The sequence below is a fragment of the Ovis canadensis genome, chromosome X (assembly GCF_042477335.2).
Source record: "Ovis canadensis isolate MfBH-ARS-UI-01 breed Bighorn chromosome X, ARS-UI_OviCan_v2, whole genome shotgun sequence".
Classification (NCBI taxonomy): Eukaryota; Metazoa; Chordata; class Mammalia; order Artiodactyla; family Bovidae; genus Ovis; species Ovis canadensis.
This window is the reverse complement of record NC_091727.1, coordinates 52,548,247-52,568,519: the sequence shown is the minus strand read 5'-3', so window position 1 is coordinate 52,568,519 and position 20,273 is coordinate 52,548,247. Positions and strand designations below refer to the sequence as shown.

Below are 20,273 nucleotides of genomic sequence, written 5' to 3'. Positions count from 1 at the left end.
AAGGGAAAATAATTTGTCTTTTCTGTACTTACCATATAGTCTGCAATATCCTCTGGTGCATCACCATCAACATCAAACTTGAAGGTGACCATCTTGTTATTGTGTGTCTCCAGTTGACACTCCACCATATTGTCTCCAGAGGTAGAAACCTGGGCACAAATATTTTACTAGTTTAAGAGTCAGTCATTGCCTTCTCTTTGCAAATGAAACAAGAAATATTTTGATGAGCTCACATAAAATATAAGAAAAAATGGTCTAAAATATTGAGAATCTAAAAAGATTCTGCTTTTCCCTTGGTGAAATACTGTCTAAATAATCACTGTATGACAAATCTAAGGCTCAAATTATTCAGCAAAAAAATCAGGAAAGAAAAGGAACACAACTTTTATAAAAATCCAAAAACAGTTACAATAGTCCCTATAACTATCTGCAATGCAAAGATCTAAATCTGGCCAATCATTTTCAAAATTCTCCTAATCCCACAAATTGACCTTTAAGCAAAGAAAAATACACTAATAATAGAAATGTAAACTGGTCCAACCTTTCTGGACAGCAATCTAGAAATATGTATTGAGAAAGTTTAAAAATCTTCATATTCTGATCAATAATTCTACTTCCAAGAATCTATCATAAGGAAATAATCAGCACAAATACAAAGATTTGTGCTCAAAGGTGTCTGCTGAAGAATTTCATAATACTCTATACTCACTGCCACAGCAACATTGCCCCTCCCTGACTCCCCAGACCTCAACATGCACTCTTAACCAAGTCATATTTACACACTGACCTGAAGAACAATAAGCTGAAATTTAGTTCCCTTCTCTGACCGAGGACAGGAAGCTCTTCTCTGTTTGATCCTATCTTGTTTGCCATTTCCACTTGGGTTATCAGGCGTATTTGTGTTTTCCTTCACAGGTGCCACATCATGATTCAAACTATTATTTAAAAAAAAAAAGCCAACTCCAATTCAGTTTCTCAGAGAAGATATTATTCTATGATTCTCAAAGTCCAATATTTAACCCAAATCAGATTTATAACATCTGAAATCCCTGTATGGCTAGAATCATTCCATTTTGATGGTAAAATTCTAAGAAAAACACTCGATTATAAAATAATAATGAGTTTAAATAAAATATATAAGTTGTACAATATCTCTCAAAAAGTTATGATTGTACAACTTTGCAAATATACTAAATGTCATTGAATTGTACACTTTAAATGGGTGAAAATTTAATGGTATGTGAATTATGTCTCAATGAAGCTGTTTTTAAAAGTTACGAAACACTGAGATTACTTTGTATGTATTAGGCAAACATCTCATAGTAATGGGAGTGAAAGAAAAACACTGCTAGTGATGGACCTCTGTGGAAGCTTTTATCAGTGGATGTTCTTGACCAATTTTATTTTGTTTGTTTAGGATTTTCTTATTAATATGTTCAAATAAAATTCTAAAAACCAATTCTAACTTAAAATAATATACCTGTTCATGTAACAAAATCAACAGAGGATAGACGAGGTGTGGAAGACAGGAATAGTACAGGAAACAGAACAAGAAATGAAAATTAGATAAAGAAAAGGAATATTATTCAGCTATAAAAAGAATTCCTGAAAAAAATCTACTCCTGATCACTGGCTATACTAAAGCCTTTGACTGTGTGGATCAAAACAAACTGTGGAAAATTCTTCAAGAGATGGGACTACCAGACCACATTACCTATCTCCTGAGAAACCTGTATGTAAGTCAAGAAGCAACAGTTAGAACTGGACATAGAACAATAGACTGGTTCCAAATGGAGAAGAGTACGACAAGGCTGTATATTGTCTTCCTGCTTATTTAACTTATATGCAGAGTACATCATGCAAAATGCCAGACAGGATGAAGTACAAGCTGGAATCAAGATTGCCGGGAGAAATATCAATAACCTCAGATATGCAGATGATACCACCCTAATGGCAGAAAGTAAAGAGGAACTAAAGAGGCTCTTGATGAAGTTGAAAGAGAAGAGTGGAAAAAGCTGGCTTAAAACTCAACATTCAAAAAACAAAGATCATGGCATCTGGTCCCATTACTTCATGGCAAGTAGATGGAGAAACAATGGAAACAGTGACAAACTTTATTTTTGGGGGCTCCAAAATCACTGCAGATGGTGACTGCAGCCATGAAATTAGAAGACGCTTGCTCCCTGGAAGAAAAGCTCTGACAAACCTAGACAGTGCATTAAAAAGCAGAGACATTCATTTGCCAACAAAGGTCCATATAGTCAAAGCTATGGTTCTTCCAGTAGTCATGTATGGATATGACAGTTGGACCATAAAAAAAGGTGAGTGCCACAGAATTGATGTTTTCAAATTGTGGTGCTGAAGAAGACACTTGAGAGTCACTTGGACAGCAAGGAAATCAAACCAGTCAATCTTAAGGGAAATCAGTCCTGAATATTCATTGGAAGGATTGATGCTGAAGCTGAAGCTCCAATACTTTGGCCACCTGATGTGAAGAGCCGACTCACTGGAAAAGACCCTGATACTAGGAAAGACAGAGGGCAGGAGGAGAAAGGTGTAACAGAGGATAATATGGTTGGATGGCATCACCTAACTCAATGGACATGAGTTTGAGCAAATCTGGGAGATAGTGAAGGATAGGAAGGCTGGCATGCTGCAGTCCATGGGGTTGCAAAGAGTCAGATATGACTTAGCAACTGAACAACAACATAAGGAGAATGAAATCTTGCCATTTGTAACAACATACATAGAAGTTGAGGGCATTATGCTAAGTGAAGTAAGTCAGAAAGAGAAATACAAAAACCATATGATCTTTTTGTGTAATCTAAAAATAGGAAAAAACAACCAAGCAAAAAATTTCCCAGGCTCAAGATATAGAGGATAGACTGGTGGGTGCCAGAGGTAGGAGTGGGGGGAAGGTAGAGAGTGGGTGAAAGGGAGTCAAAATGTACAAACTATTAATACCAGTTATAAAATAATTAAATCATGGGGATATAATGTACATCATGGAGATGATAGTTAATAATACTGTACTGCATATTTCAAAGTTTCTCAGAGTAGATTTTTAAAGTTCTCATCATAAGAAAAAAATCTTTATTAACTATATATGGTGATGAATGTTTAGACTTATTGTGATCATTTCACAATATATAAACATAGTAAATCATTATATTGTACATCTGAAACTAACATAAAGGTGTACGTCAGGTTTACCTCAATAGAAAGAAAGAAACAAACAAAGGAGGAGGGAGGGAGTGAGGGAGGAAGGAAGAAGAAAAAATACACCACAATTTTGGTTAGAAAAACTGAATGAATAATGTGAAAATTATTCAACATTATTAATTCTAACTATCTATATTTTGCAGGTTCAAGGTTCAATATGATTATGACAGGGCAGACTTTCTGTTGATCTGTATCAAAGGTATTTTTCAGCTTTTTCCTTAATACATTTGAATATATTACAACACATTTGAAACTTAAATGAGGTCTGTAAGCACCAGATATTTTTAAAATTGATTTTTAGGTTAAGTCCTTTCTCCTAAAGAACTACTCATGAAGTATCTGTATAAAGATATACAAGAAAGGAACAACAGCCCCTAATATTTTTTCTATGTCCCTGTGAAAAAGAATTTCCATAACTACAAGTGGAGAAAGAAGATTCAGTAATACTGCTCTTAGTTCTTTAATAGACATAGAAATAGCAGTAACATAACACCTTAAGAGGATAAAACGGATATAATTTTAGTCAATGCAGTTGTATCATTCACTTTACAAAGTTATTTTAAAACACTAGTTTAGGGTTTGGAACAAGATGGCAGAAATTATACCCCTAAGTATAACAATAAAACCTGGAAATAATACAGTAGAGTATCACAGGAGGGCACTGAAGAGTGAAAAGATGAAGGCAGACTGGCTAGGGACTCCCAGGACTTAAAGAAAAATATAGCAGCTAAGCATCTGGTTACCCACCCAGTGACAGAAAGCAGTCTAAGTTCAGCGTCTCTTGACTCTTGGCCAAAAGGCAAAGGTAGCTCAAGCACAGTGGTCTCCTGAGCCCTAACTCAGCAACAGAAGGTAGTTAAAGTGAGCCCTTTCCTCCCTTGGTAATGCTGGTGGGAACTCCACCAGTAGCATGTGGTCTGGAGAGAGAGCCTAGGGCAGTGGGCCTAGGGCTCTGTTCTCCAACCCCTTGGTCCAGCAGTGGGCCCCAGTGATATAAGATGAACCAAAGCAGACCAGAATAGTACTACAGGGACTCTGAAAACTAAATTGGCATTAAACCATAGTCCACAGAAGTATCAATAAACAAGTACCTTGGCACCTAAACACAGTGACTGCCTGCTAAAATAGAGGATTTAAATAGGATCCAGAATATCCTAACATAATGTCCAAAATGTCCAGGATACAAATGAAAATTCTTTGTCATACCCAAAACCAGGAAAATCACAACTTGAATGTGAAAAGTCAATCAAGAGATGCCAAGACCAGGATGAATCAGGATGAATCAGAACTACCTGACAAAGATTTTTTTATCAAATTGTTTCAAAGATCAATTACAACTACTCCTGAAACAAATGAAAAGTCAGAAAATCTCATAATAATAGAATATATTAAGGAAGAACCAAATGGAAATTATAAAAGGAATACAATCATAGAAATAAGTGATTCATTTTGCACAATAGCAGAATGAATAGGACAAAGGAAAGAATCAATATCAGTGACTTTGAATACAGAACAAATGAAATTAAGCCAATCTGAACAAGATAGGGGCTTCCCAGGTAGCTCAGCTGGTAAACAATCTGCCTGCAATGTAGGAGACCCCAGTTTGATTCCTGGGTCAGAAAGTTATTACCAAATGAAAATACAATTATATATATACAATACATAAAATTATCTGGTTTTTATAATAATATATTATTATATCTGGTTGTAAATTATTTAGATTAGCTGGAACTTTAAATTACATTATTTCCTTTTTTAAATTCTTACAATCTTTTCTTAAGAGCAGAATATGAAGAGAATTCCCTGGTGGTCCAGTGGTTTGGACTCTGCACTCTCACCACCAAGGGCCTAGATTCGAACCCTGGTCAGGGAACTAAGATCCCACATGCCAAAAAAAATAAAATAAAATCCAGACTATTATAATAATGTGAACAAGAAAATGGTCAATAATATCACAATCCATATGATCCCTATTAACATAAAAAAGTAAGAATAATATATACTATTTTTATTGAATATACACACAAATACTAGAACACAGAAGCTTCTGTAGTCAAGAGACCAAGCACCTAAAGAAGGCAAATACTTCAACATGCCCTCATTGCTTTCATGGTACTAATTTGAAGATACTCACCTTTGAACTAAATCTGGTTTTAGAAGAGTTGCTTGTTGTTCAGCTCCAACTGCTTGGGATACAGGCTGTAAATAGCACAGAAATAAAACTTTATAACAGCAAACTTCAAGTTGAAGGTGCAATTTGCTATTATTGCAGAAAACATGTCTGTTACATTTCATATTTTGGTTACCACACAAACCAGGTAGAATGTCTACATTACTGAATGTCTATATCAATCCTACTATTGATGTTACTACCAGAAAAAGAAAAACAAAATATAGCAGTATTGATATTCACCAAGACTTTTTCATAAAAAAGATAGCATTGTTTCATATACTTTTGTTTGTTATCTTTCAGTGGCTTCCAGTCCTAATTGCAAAACTACTAATGAATTGCTATCACTCCAGAAACAGATAAATCAGTGCTTCAAGGTTTAACATGCTGTATGGTCTCTCTCGCTCTCTCTTGTTCTCTCTTCACTGAGCTACTGCCAGCAATCCCTTTGAGGTGTTAGTATCCAACAGGTGCAATACTGGCTTCTAGGAGAAAAGTTTAAGCCCTTTACAAATGCAAGTTTCAACTCTATTGGAAAATAATTTTAAACATTTATCTAATCCATCCAATGTATTGCCACTGGTGACAGCAGAGTGACTTTAAAATGCAAATCTATCAAAATCAATCACTTATCTACCTAGTTCAAATCCTCTAATGATGGCACCTCATCTTCTATAAGGTTAAGTCCCTTTGGATGACATATTAAGTCCTTAATGAACTGGTCCCTGCCTCATTCTCTAGTTCTTCTCCCCTTGAAGTGATACCGAACTCTAGCTCCTGTGAATGAGTTGAGCTTTTCCATATCTGGTGACTCTACTTATATTCCTTCATCTCCCTGGACTATTTATAACAGATATTATAATCACTACCATGTTAAGAAAATAGCATTCTTCGGTTATTTTTTTCCCATTTTATTGCTTTTATGTAACTACTTACATTGTATAATTCAAAATTTTCAAAGGATAGCAAATACTAAGTGTATAGAAAAATAGGCATTTTCATAAACCACTGGGATTTATGGGATTGTAAACTGGCTAGACCTTTCTGAAGGGTAATTCAACAATTAAATTATCCAAGTTTTTAAAATGTCTAGCAATTTCATTTCTAGAAATTTAACCCAAGGAAATAATCAAAACTGTATGTGAGTCCCTCAGTTGTGTCTGACTCTTTGCAACTCCAAGGACTACAGCCGGCCAGGCTCTTCTGTCCATGGAATTCTCTATGCAAGAATACTGGAGTGAGTAGCCATTCCCTTCTTCAGGGGATCTTCCTGACTCAGGGATTGAACCTGGGTCTCCTGTATTGCAGGCAGATTATTTACAACATGAGCCATCAGGGAAACCCTATTGATAAATACTCTTCCTATAAAAGAACCAAACTTAAAGAAATGCCATAATTGAATATAAGCACACGAGAATATCAAGTGTGCTGACTGGAAAAAAATATATACCATTTTGTTAATTCTTCTACTGATTTTAAGATGTGTTCTGTAAACCAAGATAAGAAATCAAATTAACAAAGTTCAACTTTCTTCTTTTACTTTCAGCTGACAACAAAGAATTATATCAGAATGGAAAAGTAGAACGGCTTCAAATGCACACAAGTTAGCTACTACTCAAAGAAACACTGATTTTAACCCAATATTGTACAATATTTTATTTTAACAAAAATATTTAGGTGAGGCTTATAGCAATATATTATCATGTACGTACTCACTGAGAAGGCTGAATCCGATAAACTGCAAATTTGGCAATATCTTACTATACATCCTATTAATCTGAGTAATTTGGGGGGGGGAAAGATACAAAAGCATCCCATTTCATATAATTCCATATTTTTCCACAGAGTTTATAGACAACACAGAATCAAAAGAGTTGTAAATAATTCTAATTTTAACCTTAACATTAGAATCTGCAACATGTAAAAATTCTAGTCATATACTGCTAGGCACTGCCAAATGATAGGAGAAGGCAATGGCACCCCACTCCAGTATTCTTGCCTGGAAAATCCCATGGATGGAGGAGCCTGGAGGGCTACAGTCCATGGGGTCGCACAGAGTCAGACACGACTGAGCAACTTCACTTTCACTTTTCACTTTCATGTACTGGAGAAGGAAATGGCAACCCACTCCAGTGTTCTTGCCTGGAGAATCCCAGGGACGGGGGAGCCTGGTGGGCTGCCGTCTGTGGGGTCCCACAGAGTCGGACACGACTGAAGCAACTTAGCAGCAGCAGCAGCCAAATTATAATCAAATGTTTGTCATAGAGTGGCTTTAGGCTTGTAAGATAATATTCAAAAGTTTTATACTACCCTGGTCCTTTTCTCTGAGTAAATTATAGTAAAATCAGGAAATAAATCAAGAGTTCATACAAAGATTTAGCTATAAGGATGTTCTTCACAACATGGAATATAATTACAAACAGCAAAAAGAAAAAGAAGAAAAATAGACACATGTTTCTTTTACCTGCTCCATTAAATAAATAATGGATGATGGATAAACCAGTATAACCACAGTGGTGTGATCACTCACCTAGAGGCAGACATCCTGCAGTGTGAAGTCAAGTGGGCCTTAGGAAGCATCACTGCCAACAAACATAGTGGAGGTAATGAAATACTAGCTGAACTATTTCAAATCCTAAAAGATGATGCTGTAAAAGTGTTGCACTCAATATGCCAGAAAATTTGGAAAACTCAGCAGTGGCCACAGGACTGAAAAAGGTCCACTTTCATTCCAATACCAAAGAAGGGCAATGCCAAAGAATGTTCAAACTACAACACAATTACACTCATTTCACATGCTAGCAAGATTAGGCTCAAAATCCTGCAAGCTAGGCATCAGCAGTACATGAGCTAAGAACTTCCAGATGTACAAGCTGCATTTAGAAAAGGCAGAGGAACCAGAGATCAAACTGCCAACATCTGTTGGATCATAGAAAAAATAAGAGAATTCCAGAAAAACATCTTCTGCTTCACTGACTATGCTAAAGCCTTTGACTGACTGTGTGGATCACAAGAAACTGTGGAAAATTCTTCAAGATATAGGAATACCAGACCACCTTACCTGCATCCTGAGAAACCTGTATGTAGGTCAAGATGCAACAGTTAGAACTGGACATGAAACAATGAACTGGTTCAAAATTGGGAAAGGAGTACATCAAGGCTGTATATTGTCACCCTGCTAATTTTACTTATATGCGGAGTACATCACGTGAAACACCAGGCTGAATGAATCACAAGCTGGAATCAAGATTTCAGGGAGAAATATCAATAATCTCGGATGATGACACCAGCCTTATGGCAGAAAGCAAAGAGGAACCAAAGAGCCTCTTGATGAAGGTGAAAGAGGAGAGTAGAAAAAGCTGGCTTAAAACCCAGCATTCAAAAGACTAGGATCATGTCATCCAGTTCCATCACTTCATGGCAAGTAGATGGGGAAGCAATGGAAACAGTGACATACTTTATTTTCTTGAGCTCCAAAATCACTGCGGATGGTGACTGCAGCCATGAAATTAAAAGATGCTTGCTCCTTGGAAGACAAGCTATGACAAATATAGACAGTGTATTAAAAAGCAGAGACATTTGTTTGCCAACAAAGGTCCATATAGTCAAAGCTATGGTTTTTCCAGTAGTCATGTATGGATATGAGAGCTGGACCATAAAGAAGGCTGAGCGCTGAAGAACTGATGCTTTTGAGCTGTGGTGCTGAAGAAGACGTGAGAGTCCCTTAGACAGCAAAGAGATCAAATCAGTCAATCTTAAAGGAAATCAACTCTGAATATTCATTGGAAGGAGTGATGTTGAAGCTAAAGTTCCAATATATGGCCACCTGATGCGAAGAGCTGATTCATTAGAAAAGACGCTGATGCTGGGAAAGATTGAAGGCAAGAGGAGAAGGAGATGACAGAGGATGAGATGGTTGGATGGCATCATCGACTCAATGGACACGAGTTTGAGCAAGCTCTGGGAGATGGTGAAGGACAGGGAAGCCTGGCATGCTGCAGTCCATGGGGTTCCAAAGAGTCAGACGCAACTGAACAACAACAAAAATAAATAATGGTACGTTCATACTAAAGGCTTTATGCAGCCCTTTAAAATGTGCTAAAACATGTAAGATGTTATATGTGGAAAAAGATTTATATACATTATGGTTACATTAAAACTGCATGTATGCATAAGCTTATAAAATGATCTAGAAGAATACACACTTCGTGTTAAGCAAGCTTAACTATATTCATCTTGTTTTGGGAATAAGAACTTTATACAGAATTATCAACCCTGAAATCTGGTAATCTCAGGGCTGGTTCCCATTATTTCAGTGCACAACATTATAGTTGTTTTAGACAAAAGTAAAAATGGAACATTTCACTAAATTTGAAAAACATCTACAAAAATGGCCAGGCTTCTATATGTAAATATTAATTTTGAACTCCCAGAAATATTATGACAGAACTTGATATAAAGCTAGCAATTAAAAAAGCAGATGAATCAACTATTAGCTTTGATTCTGAGGACCAAAATAATTCTGTTAATAATAAGTGGTTATACAATATAATTCCAGATTGTTGTCATAGAAACTATGTTTTGTTTATGTTACCTCCAGATTTAAGCATGAGGACACCATGTTACTGTTTCATCTTGCTAGGACTCCCCATAATTTATTTAAGTTTCTTTAATACAAAGATTTGTTAAAGTTGGATACAACAAGATGTTGTTAATGTTGTGCATACAAAAAAAAATCTCTTTGACAAAGTATTTGCTTTCAAATACTTTGAAATGTAAACAGTGATTATATTAAAGAGTTAATCATCTAATCTCTAATTAAAAAGCCAATCTAATTTATCCAGGGGAAAAAATCTTCAGTATGAATTGACCAGGTTAGATGGTGGAAGGGGAAAGTAGGAAACAGTATATTCTTCTCACTTCTCCCCAGTCCTTACCTTCAAATCCAAATCAAAGATAGATACGAATCCCTTTTCATAATGAGACCTTGATATCTGGATATCTGAGACCTTGATAACTAGCTAGCAAATTTCAATATAACTAAAGTACCTCTTATCACTTGTAGAATGAGAACAAGACCAAAATGAGAAGCAAATCTAGGCCTGAATTCCATGGGCCACACTGAGAGAGTCATTTCCTAGGCAGGTTGATAAGAAGTCCAGGGGTCCCCAGGGAAAGAGGGGTCTGGAGTTCTCAAGGAGGAAGAAAGGACAAACTTTTTTGTCCCTCTACATTCCTTAGGATTATATAACAATAATGTATCCTGCTTGAGGACAGTCTCTGGAAAAAACCTTCTGGATAATCCTGTTAAGGTGTAAATTATGGGAGTAGGTCTAGTGAAGTCTTTATAACCTTCAGATATTCTTTTGATTCACTGCAATAACTAATTAGAGAGTATATAACTCCATGGCTAACACTACCAAGGGGGTACTCTTTCTACCCCCTTCTGATGCCTATGTCAGAAGTTTTCTCTATCTCCTTTATACTTTAATAAAACTTTATTACACAAAATCTCTGAGCAATTAAGCCTTGTCTCTGGCCTCGGATTGAATTCTTCTCCAGAGGCCAAGAATCCCGGCGTCTTTGAGTGGTTCAACAACAACCTTTCAACACCATTCTCTCCTGTTTACCATAGCATTTATTTCTTTAAATATAAACTTATTTTAATTGGAGGCTAATTACTTTACAATATTGTATTGGTTTTGCCATACATCAACATGAATCTACCACAGGTGTACACGTGTTCTCCATCCTGAAACCCCCTCCCTCCTCATCCCATCCCTCTGGGTCATCCCAGTGCACCAGCCCTGAGCATCCTATATCATGCATCGAACCTGGACCGGCGATTTGTTTCACACATGTTATTAAACATGTTTCAATGCCATTCTCCCAAATCATCCCACACTCCCCCTCTCCCACAGAGTCCAAAAGACTTTTCTATACATCTGTGTCTCTTTTGCTGTCTCACATATAGGGTTATCGTTACTATCTTTCTAAATTCCATATATATGCGTTAGTATACTGTATTGGTGTTTTTCTTTCTGGCTTAATTCACTCTGTACAATCGGCTCCAGTTTAATCCACCTCATTAGAACTAATTCAAATGTATTCTTTTTAATGGCTGAGTAATACTCCATTGTGTATATGTACCACAGCTTTCTTATCCATTCGTCTGCTGATGGACATCTAGGTTGCTTCCATGTCCTGGCTACTATAAACAGTGCTGTGATGAACATTGGGGTACACGTGTCTCTTTCAATTCTGGTTTCCTCGGTGTGTATGACCAGCAGTGGGATTGCTGGGTCATAAGGCAATTCTATTTCCAGTTTTTTAAGGAATCTCCACACTGTTCTCCATAGTGGCTGTACTAGTTTGCATTCCCACCAACAGTGGAAGAGGGTTCCCTTTTCTCCACACCCTCTCCAGCATTTATTGCTTGTAGACTTTTGGATAGCAGACATTCTGACTGCCGTGAAATGGTACCTCACTGTGGCTTTGATTTGCATTTCTCTGATAATGAGTGATGTTGAGCATCTTTTCATGTGTTTGCTAGCCATCTGTATGTCTTCTTTGGAGAATCGTCTGCTTAGTTCTTTGGCCCATTTTTTGATTGGGTGGTTTATTTTTCTGGAATTGAGCTGTATAAGTTGCTTGTATATTTTTGAGATTAGTTGTTTGTCAGTTGCTTCATTTGCTATTATTTTCTCCCATTCTGAAGGCTGTCTTTTCACCTTGCTTATAGTTTCCTTTGTTGTGCAGAAGCTTTTAATTTTAATTAGGTGCCATTTGTTTATTTTTGCTTTTATTTCCAGTATTCTGGGAGGTGGGTCATAGAGGATCCTGCTGTGATTTATGTCGGAGAGTGTTTTGCCTATGTTCTCTTCTAGGAGTTTTATAGTTTCTCATCTTATGTTTAGATCTTTAATCCACTTTGAGTTTGTTTTCGTGTATGGTGTTAGAAAGTGTTCTAGTTTCATTCTTCTACAAGTGGTTGACCAGTTTTCCAAGCACCACTTGTTAAAGAGATTGTCTTTTCTCCATTGTATATTCTTGCCTCCTTTGATGAAGATAAGGTGTCCATAGGTGTGTGGATTTATCTCTGGGCTTTCTATTTTGTTCCACTGATCTATATTTCTGTCTTTGTGCCAGTACCATACTGTCTTGATGACTGTGGCTTTGTAGTAGAGCCTGAAGTCAGGCAGGTTGATTTCTCCAGTTCCATTCTTCTTTCTCAAGATTGCTTTGGCTATTCGAGGTTTTTTGTATTTCCAATGCTCTCTTGGGTCTTCCCTAGTGGCCCAGTGGTTAAGAATATGCTTTGCAATGCAGAGGATTCAGGTTCCATCCCTGGTCAGGGAACTAAAATCCCACATGCCAAGAAGCAACTAAGCCCCCATGCTGCAAGCACTGAGCCAATGAGCCACAACTAGAGAGTCTGTGCACTGCAATGAAAGATCTTGTATGATGCAACAAAGACCTCACCTGCTGTAACTAAGACCCCATGCAACAAGAAAAGTAAATATTTAAATAAATAAAATGTTCTCCTGAACTTGTTTCTTGATCTTTATTTCCTATGATAGTGTGGGAAGAGACTGTGTCTGTAAGATTTATCGCAATATTCCCAGTGCCTAACCGACACTTGAAATAAGAATAGCTGCTCAAAAATCTTTCACTATTATAATGTTCCCTTTTTTACTGTTTTTATTGTTATTACAGCAACAAAACAATCACTATTTATTGAGTGTTTATTAAATACTAAAGTGAAAGTTGTTCAGTCATGTCCGACTCTCTGCGACCCCATGGACTGAGGCCTGCCAGGCTCCTCTGTCCATGGAATTTTCCAGTCAAGAATAGCCGTTTCTTTCTCCAGTCAATCTTCCCAACCCAGGGATCGAACCCTGGCTCCCACATTGCAGGCAGATTCTTTACCATCTGAGCCACCAGGGAAGCACTTTATATTCATTATTTTACTAAATTCAACCCTTATGACAACTCTAAACATAGGTACTATTACTTTTGTTTTACCAATAAGGAAACTAAGACTACAGCTGATGGAGGCAAAAATTAAAAGAAAATGAATGAATAAACAAATGACTCCAAAGAATACTGAAGAGCAGAGACCTCTTGTGCATACCACAGAAGCTTTTCTATTAGTTCTTAACCCTTCTCTCTCTTTTATAAGACTTACTTCACTATTACTTGCCCTCTTCCCATCAATGGTCCTTAGCCCTGAGTACACTTTATAATCTTAAGGGAAGAAAAGGCAGAGAGAAGGAAAAAGGAGAAAAAATAAAACAGAGGGAAAGAAAATTCAAGCTCAAGCACATTCTAGAGATTCTTATTCAGTTATTCTGGAATGAAGGAGAGCTGTAAAACTGGGAAATGTTTTTATTCTAAAAATTGTTTCAAGTAATTTGAAACATTTTATAATCTGCCTTATTGTACTATTGTTTCAAAACATTTTATAAACTGCCTTGGTACTATTGACACTATAAAACATGTCTCCCCACAAAGTACTTTTAAACAACCATTATATATTGAGCATTTATTACATGTTAGGCACTTCTCACATGTATCTCATCTAGTCCTAAAAAGCCTGCAAAATAGGCATTTTTTCTAACATTATGAAAAACTTCCAACATACAGAAAACCTGATAATTGTTCAGTGAAAACCCATACATCTACCACCCACAGTCTACAATATTTTACTATATTTGCATTATCACATGTATATCTATCAATCCATCTTATTTTTTATGCATTTCAAAGTAAGTTTCAAATGCAAGATAGGCATTTTAAAACTTCATTTTAAAGATGAAAAGAACCTAAGCTAAAATAAATAACTTGCCTAAAATCATACAATAAATACTTCAAGGAGCAAGAATTAAAATTCAGGCCCAACTAAAGATATAAAGTAGCTCAAACCTATTTGTATGATGTATATACCTATTTAACAGTGAAATTTTGCTTATTTAATTAAAGAAAATTATCAGGTGAGGAATGTGCAGGATACCCATTTCCATATTTTTTTATGGAACCCTTTATCTATAAAGTCATTGCTTATCTAATTCCATTTTTTGGTGAAGCCAAGATTCTGAATAAAGAAATTTACCCTAAGAAATAACTGATTCACACACAGCATAGTTCCATGAATAAACTCACATAATGATGCCCAGGCTATTAAACAAATAAGAATAAAAAAGATGGAAACATACCATCAACACAGTGATTAATAGACAAGAGTAATAGAAACTGGAAGAAATTTCATTAATTATAGGGCAGGTAGCACTGAACTGAAGAAAACATTACTCAGGCTTCACTCCAGCAACTTCCTAGAGATCGCCTCATCAAAGAGAAGCTAACTTAAAGGAGACATAGTTCATATTTTCCCCCTTAGTATCTGTTGCTAGTTGAGTTATCAAGAGTCTGTATCAACCAGCAAATTGCATTACTCTTGTCCCAGCCCCTCCAAACTTTCTGTAAGTCCATGGAATTCTCCAGGCAAGAATACTGGAGTGGGTAGCCGGTCCCTTCTTCAGTGGATCTTACCGACACAGGGACTGCAGGAAAATTCTTTAAGATCTGAGCCACAAGGGAAGACCCATAATTATTTGGAGAGAGCAACCAACATCGTTTTTTGTTTGTTTATTTTAATGGTAGAAGTGAGAATGCATATCAGAGATAAAAAGGAGACTGAGTCATCTGGCATTCTAGGAGGAGGAGTCCCCACAAAGTAAAGCCAACTCAGCAAGGATGCAGAAAAGGAAAAATTTTGGTATCCATATATGTTGGATGGATCCACACATTTTTAAAAGGGCCACTCTGCTTACTATCATGAGAAAAAAGGTAATAAAAGAACAAAAGCACAAGGAAGAACAACAACCAGAAGTCTAATGAAATGATGCAAGAAAGAGAAAGTAGACTAGCATGGTTATCATTATGCTAGTAATTATGGTGGAGGTGGTAACAAGTACTCAGATTGTAGACATGGTTCAAGGGAAAAGACAAAAGACTTTCTGATGATGTGAAGTGAGATATGAGAGGAAGAGAGGAATAAAAGATGACCACAGATATATGGCTTGAGTACCAGGAAAGACTAAGTTGCTATTTGCTGAGATGAAGACAACTGTGAATGGAACAGGCTTCGGGTGGTGGTGGGAGGGGAGTGCAAAAAAAGTGTTTAATTTTGGACATATTAAATTTGAAATTCCTGTTATACAATCAAGTGGAGATATTGGGTGTATACTATGGAAATATGGCAAAAAAAATTTTTTTTCCTAGAAAACAAAGTCAAACCCAAAATGGACTGGAGGTATCAGGATGAAATACACACACACACACACACACACACACACACACACACACACACACACCTGCATGTGCACACATGCATTTTAATCTGTGCAATGGGAATCCTAGGAGCTATGACTCCCAAGAAGCATCAAACACACCCAACATCCAGATTTTCATCCTTAAATTACCTTTCTTACTAAAAGGAATCAAATCCCCATGGAGAAATGGAGAAATAACTGACCTAGATAGCATATTAAAAAGCAGAAACATGACTTTGCTTCCCTGGTGGCTCAGAGGTTAAAGCATCTGCCCCCAATGTGGGAAACCCGGGTTCGATATCTGGGTCAAGAAGATCCCCTGGAGAAGGAAATGGCAACCCACTCCAGTATTCTTGCCTGGAGAATCCCATGGACAGAGGAGCTTGGTAGGCTTCAGTCCATGGGGTCACAAAGAGTCGAACACGACTGAGTGACTTCACTTCACTTCTGACTTTGTCAACTAAGGTCCATATAGTCAAAACTATGGTTTTTCCAGTAATCATATATGGATGTGAGAGTTGAACTATAAAGAAAGCTGAGTGTCAAAGAATTGATGCTTTTGAACTGTGGTTTTGGAGAAGACTCTTCAGGGGCCCTTGGACAGCAAGCAGATCCAACCAGTTCATCCTAAAGGAAATCAGTCCTGAATATTCATTGGTAAGACTGATGCTGAAGCTGAAACTCCAATACTTTGGCCACCATATGTGAAGAACTGACTCGTTGGAAAAGACCCTGATGCTGGGAAAGATTGAAGAGGAGAGGAGAAGGGGATGAGAGAGGATGAGATGGTTGGATGGCATCACTGACTCAATGCACATGAGTTTGAGTAAACTCCTGGAGTTAGTGACAGACAGGGTGGCCTGGTGTGCTGCAGTCCATGGGGTTGCAGAATTGGACACGACTGAGCAAGTGAACTGAACTGAACTGCATTTCGGACTCTTTTGCTGACTAAGAGGACTACTTCATATCTTCTAAGGTATTTGGGCCCACAGTAGTAGATGTAGTGGTCATCTGAATTAAATTCTCCCATCCATTTTAGTTCACTGATTCCTAAAATGTTGATGTTCACTCTTGCCATTTCCTATTTGACCACTTCCAATTTACCTTGATTCATGGACCTAATATTCCAGGTTCCTATGCAATGCTGTTCATTACAGCATCAGATTTTACTTTCACCACCAGACACATCCACACCTGGGCCTTGTTTCCACTTTGGCTCAGTCTCTTCATTCCTTCTGGAGCTATTTCTCCGCTCTTCTCCAGTAGCACATTGGACATCTACCAACCTGGGGAGTTCATCTTTCAGTGTCATATCTTTTTGCCTTTTCATACTGTTCATGGCATTCTCAAGGCACGAATGCTGAAGTTGCTTGCCATTCCCTTCTCCAGTGGGCCACATTTTGTCAGAACTCTCCACTGTGACCCATCCATCTTGGGTGGCCTTACACGGCATGGCTCTTAAGTTTCATTGAGTTAGACAAGGTTGTGGTCCATGTGATCAGTTTGATTAGTTTTCTGTGATTATGGTTTTCATTCTGTCTTCCCTCTGATGGATGAGGATAAGAGGCTTGTGGAAGCTTCCTAATGAGAGGGACTGGCTGTAGGGAAAACTGGGTCTTGCTCTTGTGGGCAAGGCCATACTTGGTAAATCTTTAATCCAATTTTCTGCTGATGGATGGTGCTGTGTTTGCTCCCTGTAGTTTGGCCAGGCCAAACTAGGTAGGTGTAATGGCCACCTCCACAAAAAGAACTTATGCCAGCATGCTGCCCCACCCAGGACTGCTGCAGTCAGTGTGCCTGACTCCAAGGCAACCCACTGTCAACCCACACCTCTGCCAGAGACTCCCAAACACTCATAGGCAAGTCTGGCTCAGTCTCTTGTGGGGTCACTGCTCCTTTCTCTTGGGTCCTAGTGTGCAAAAAGTTTTGCTCGTGTCCTCCGAGAGTCTGTTTCCCCAGTCCTGTGGAAGTTCTGTAATGAAATGCCACTGGCCTTTCAAAAGTCAAATTCCTTGGGGATTCTCAGTCCTTTTGCTGGATGCCCAGGTGGGAAATCTGTTGTGGGGCCTAGAACTTTTGAAACAGTTCGAGAACTTCTTCATCATATTCTTTGCAGATGAAGATGGAGCAGCTCTATACAGTCAGCAAAACAAGGCCAGGAGCTGACTGTGGCTCAGATCATGAACTCTTTATTGAAAAATTCAGATGTAACATGAAGAGAGTACAGAAAACCACCAGGCCATTCAGATATGACCTCAATCAAATCCCTTACAATTATACAGAGGAAGTGACAAATAGATGCAAGGGATTAGCTCTGATAGACTGCCTGAAAAACTATATATGGAGGTTTGTAACATTGTACAGGAGGTGGTGACCAAAACTATCCTCCAAAAAAGAAAGGCAAAAGGCAAAATGGTTGTTGAGGAGGCCTCACAAATAGCTGAGAAAAGAAGAGAAGCAAAAGTCAAAGGAGAAAAGGAAAGATATACCCATTTGAATGCAGAGTTCCAAAGAATAGCAAAAGAGTTAGGTAAGGCTTCTTAAGTGAACAAGGCAAATAAATAGAGAAAAACAATAGAATGGGAAAGACCAGAGATCTCGTCAAGAAAATTAGAGATACCAAGGGAACATGTTATGCCAAGATGGGCACATTAAAGAACAGAAATGGTATGGACCTAACAGAAGCAGAAGAGATTAAGAAGAGGTGGTAAGAATACACAAAAAAATCATACAAAAAATAAGATATTATTGACCCAGGTAAGTACGATGGTGTGATCACTCACCTAGAGCCAGACACCCTGGAATGCAAAGTCAAATGGGCCTTAGGAAGCATCACAATGAACAAAGCTAGTGAAAGTGATGGAATTCCAGTGGAGCTATTTCAAATCCTTTAAGATTGTGCTGTAAAAGTGTTGCACTCAATATGGCAGCAAATCTAGAAAACTCAGCATTGGCCACAGGACTGAAAAAGGTCAGTTTTCATTTCAATCCCAAAGAAGAGCAATACCAAAGAATGCTCAGACTACCACACAATTACACTCACTTCACATGCTAGCAAGATTAGGCTCAAAATCTTGCAAGCTAGGCATCAGTAGTACATGAACTGAGAACTTTCAGATGTACAAGCTGCATTTAGAAAAGGCAGAGGAACCAGAGATCAAATTGCCAACATCCGTTGGATCATAGAAAAAATAAGAAAAATCCAGAAAAACATCTACTTCTGCTTTACTGACTAGGCTAAAGACTGACTGTGTGGATCACAAGAAACTGTGGAAAATTCTTCAAGATATAGGAATACCAGACCACCTTACCTGCATCCTGAGAAACCTGTATGCAGGTCAAGAAGCAACAATTAGAACTGGACATGGAACAATGAACTGGTTCAAATTGCGAAAGGAGTACATCAAGGCTGTATATTGTCACCCTGCTAATTTTACTTATATGCAGAGTATATCATGCGAAATGTCAGGCTAGATGAAGCACAAGTTGGAATCAAGATTGCCAGGAAAAACAGCAATAATCTCAGATGATGACACCACCCTTATGGCAGAAAACAAAGAGGAACTAAAGGGCCTTTTGATGAAGGTGAAAAGAGGAGAGTGGAAAAAGCCGACTTAAAACTCAATATTTAGAAAACTAAGATCATGGCATCCAGTCCTATCACTTCATGGCAAATAGATAAGGAAACAATGGAAACAGTGAGAGACTTTATTTTCTTGGGCTCCAAAACCACTGCAGATGGTGACTAGAGACATGAAAGTAAAAGATGCTTGTTCCTTGGAAGAAAAGCTACAACAATCCTAGAGAGAGTATTAAAAAGCAGAGACATTACTTGCCAACAAAAATCCATATAGTCAAAGTTACAGTTTTAAGGGTAGTGTGTATGGATGTGAGAGTTGGAGCATAAAGAAGGCTGAGTGCCAAGGAATTGATGCTTTTCTACTGTGGTGTTAGAGAAGACTCTTGAGAGTCTCTTGGACAGCAAGGAGATCAATCCAGTCAATCCTAAAGGAAATCAACCCTGAATATTCATTGGAAGGACTGATGCTGAAGTTGAGGCTCCAATACCTTGGCCACCTGATGCGAAGAGCTGACTCACTGAAAAAATTGCTGATGCTGGTAAAGACTGAAGGCATGAAGAGAAGACGGTGACAAAGGACGAGATGGTTGGATGGCATCACCACCTCAATGGATATGAGTTTGAGCAAGCTCAGGGACATGACAAAGGACAGGGAAGTTTCGTGTGCTGCAATCCATGGTGTCACAAAAAGTTGGACATGAATGAACAACTGAACAATGACATGAGTCCATACTGACATAAACAAATGACTGACTGAATGAATCAGCGAATAAAGGAGGTAGAAGCCAACTAATTAATATAAGGAGGAATGATGAACATAGAATATCATGAACAGATACTAAAATTAATGGGTGAAAGTTTTGATGAGGAAAGGCATATTAAGATGGCCTCAAAATATCTCCTTACAAATTACTCATAAATTATAAAGGAAAACAATGTAACTTTATGGTGCAAAAATCTAGCAGGCCTT

General features: G+C 37.8%; 1 protein-coding gene across 1 annotated transcript in view; it reads right to left on the bottom strand.

Annotated features, from left to right (window-relative positions):
- WNK3 (WNK lysine deficient protein kinase 3) overlaps positions 1-20,273 on the bottom strand; it is a 194,039-nt gene that overhangs the window by 44,838 nt on the left and 128,928 nt on the right. Inside the window, exons 11-13 of the mRNA XM_070291607.1 lie at positions 5,357-5,421; positions 788-935; positions 33-149 (exon numbers count right to left, since the gene is read on the bottom strand). Of these exons, the coding sequence (XP_070147708.1) occupies positions 33-149; positions 788-935; positions 5,357-5,421 (330 nt within the window). The remainder of the gene's footprint in view (positions 1-32; positions 150-787; positions 936-5,356; positions 5,422-20,273) is intronic.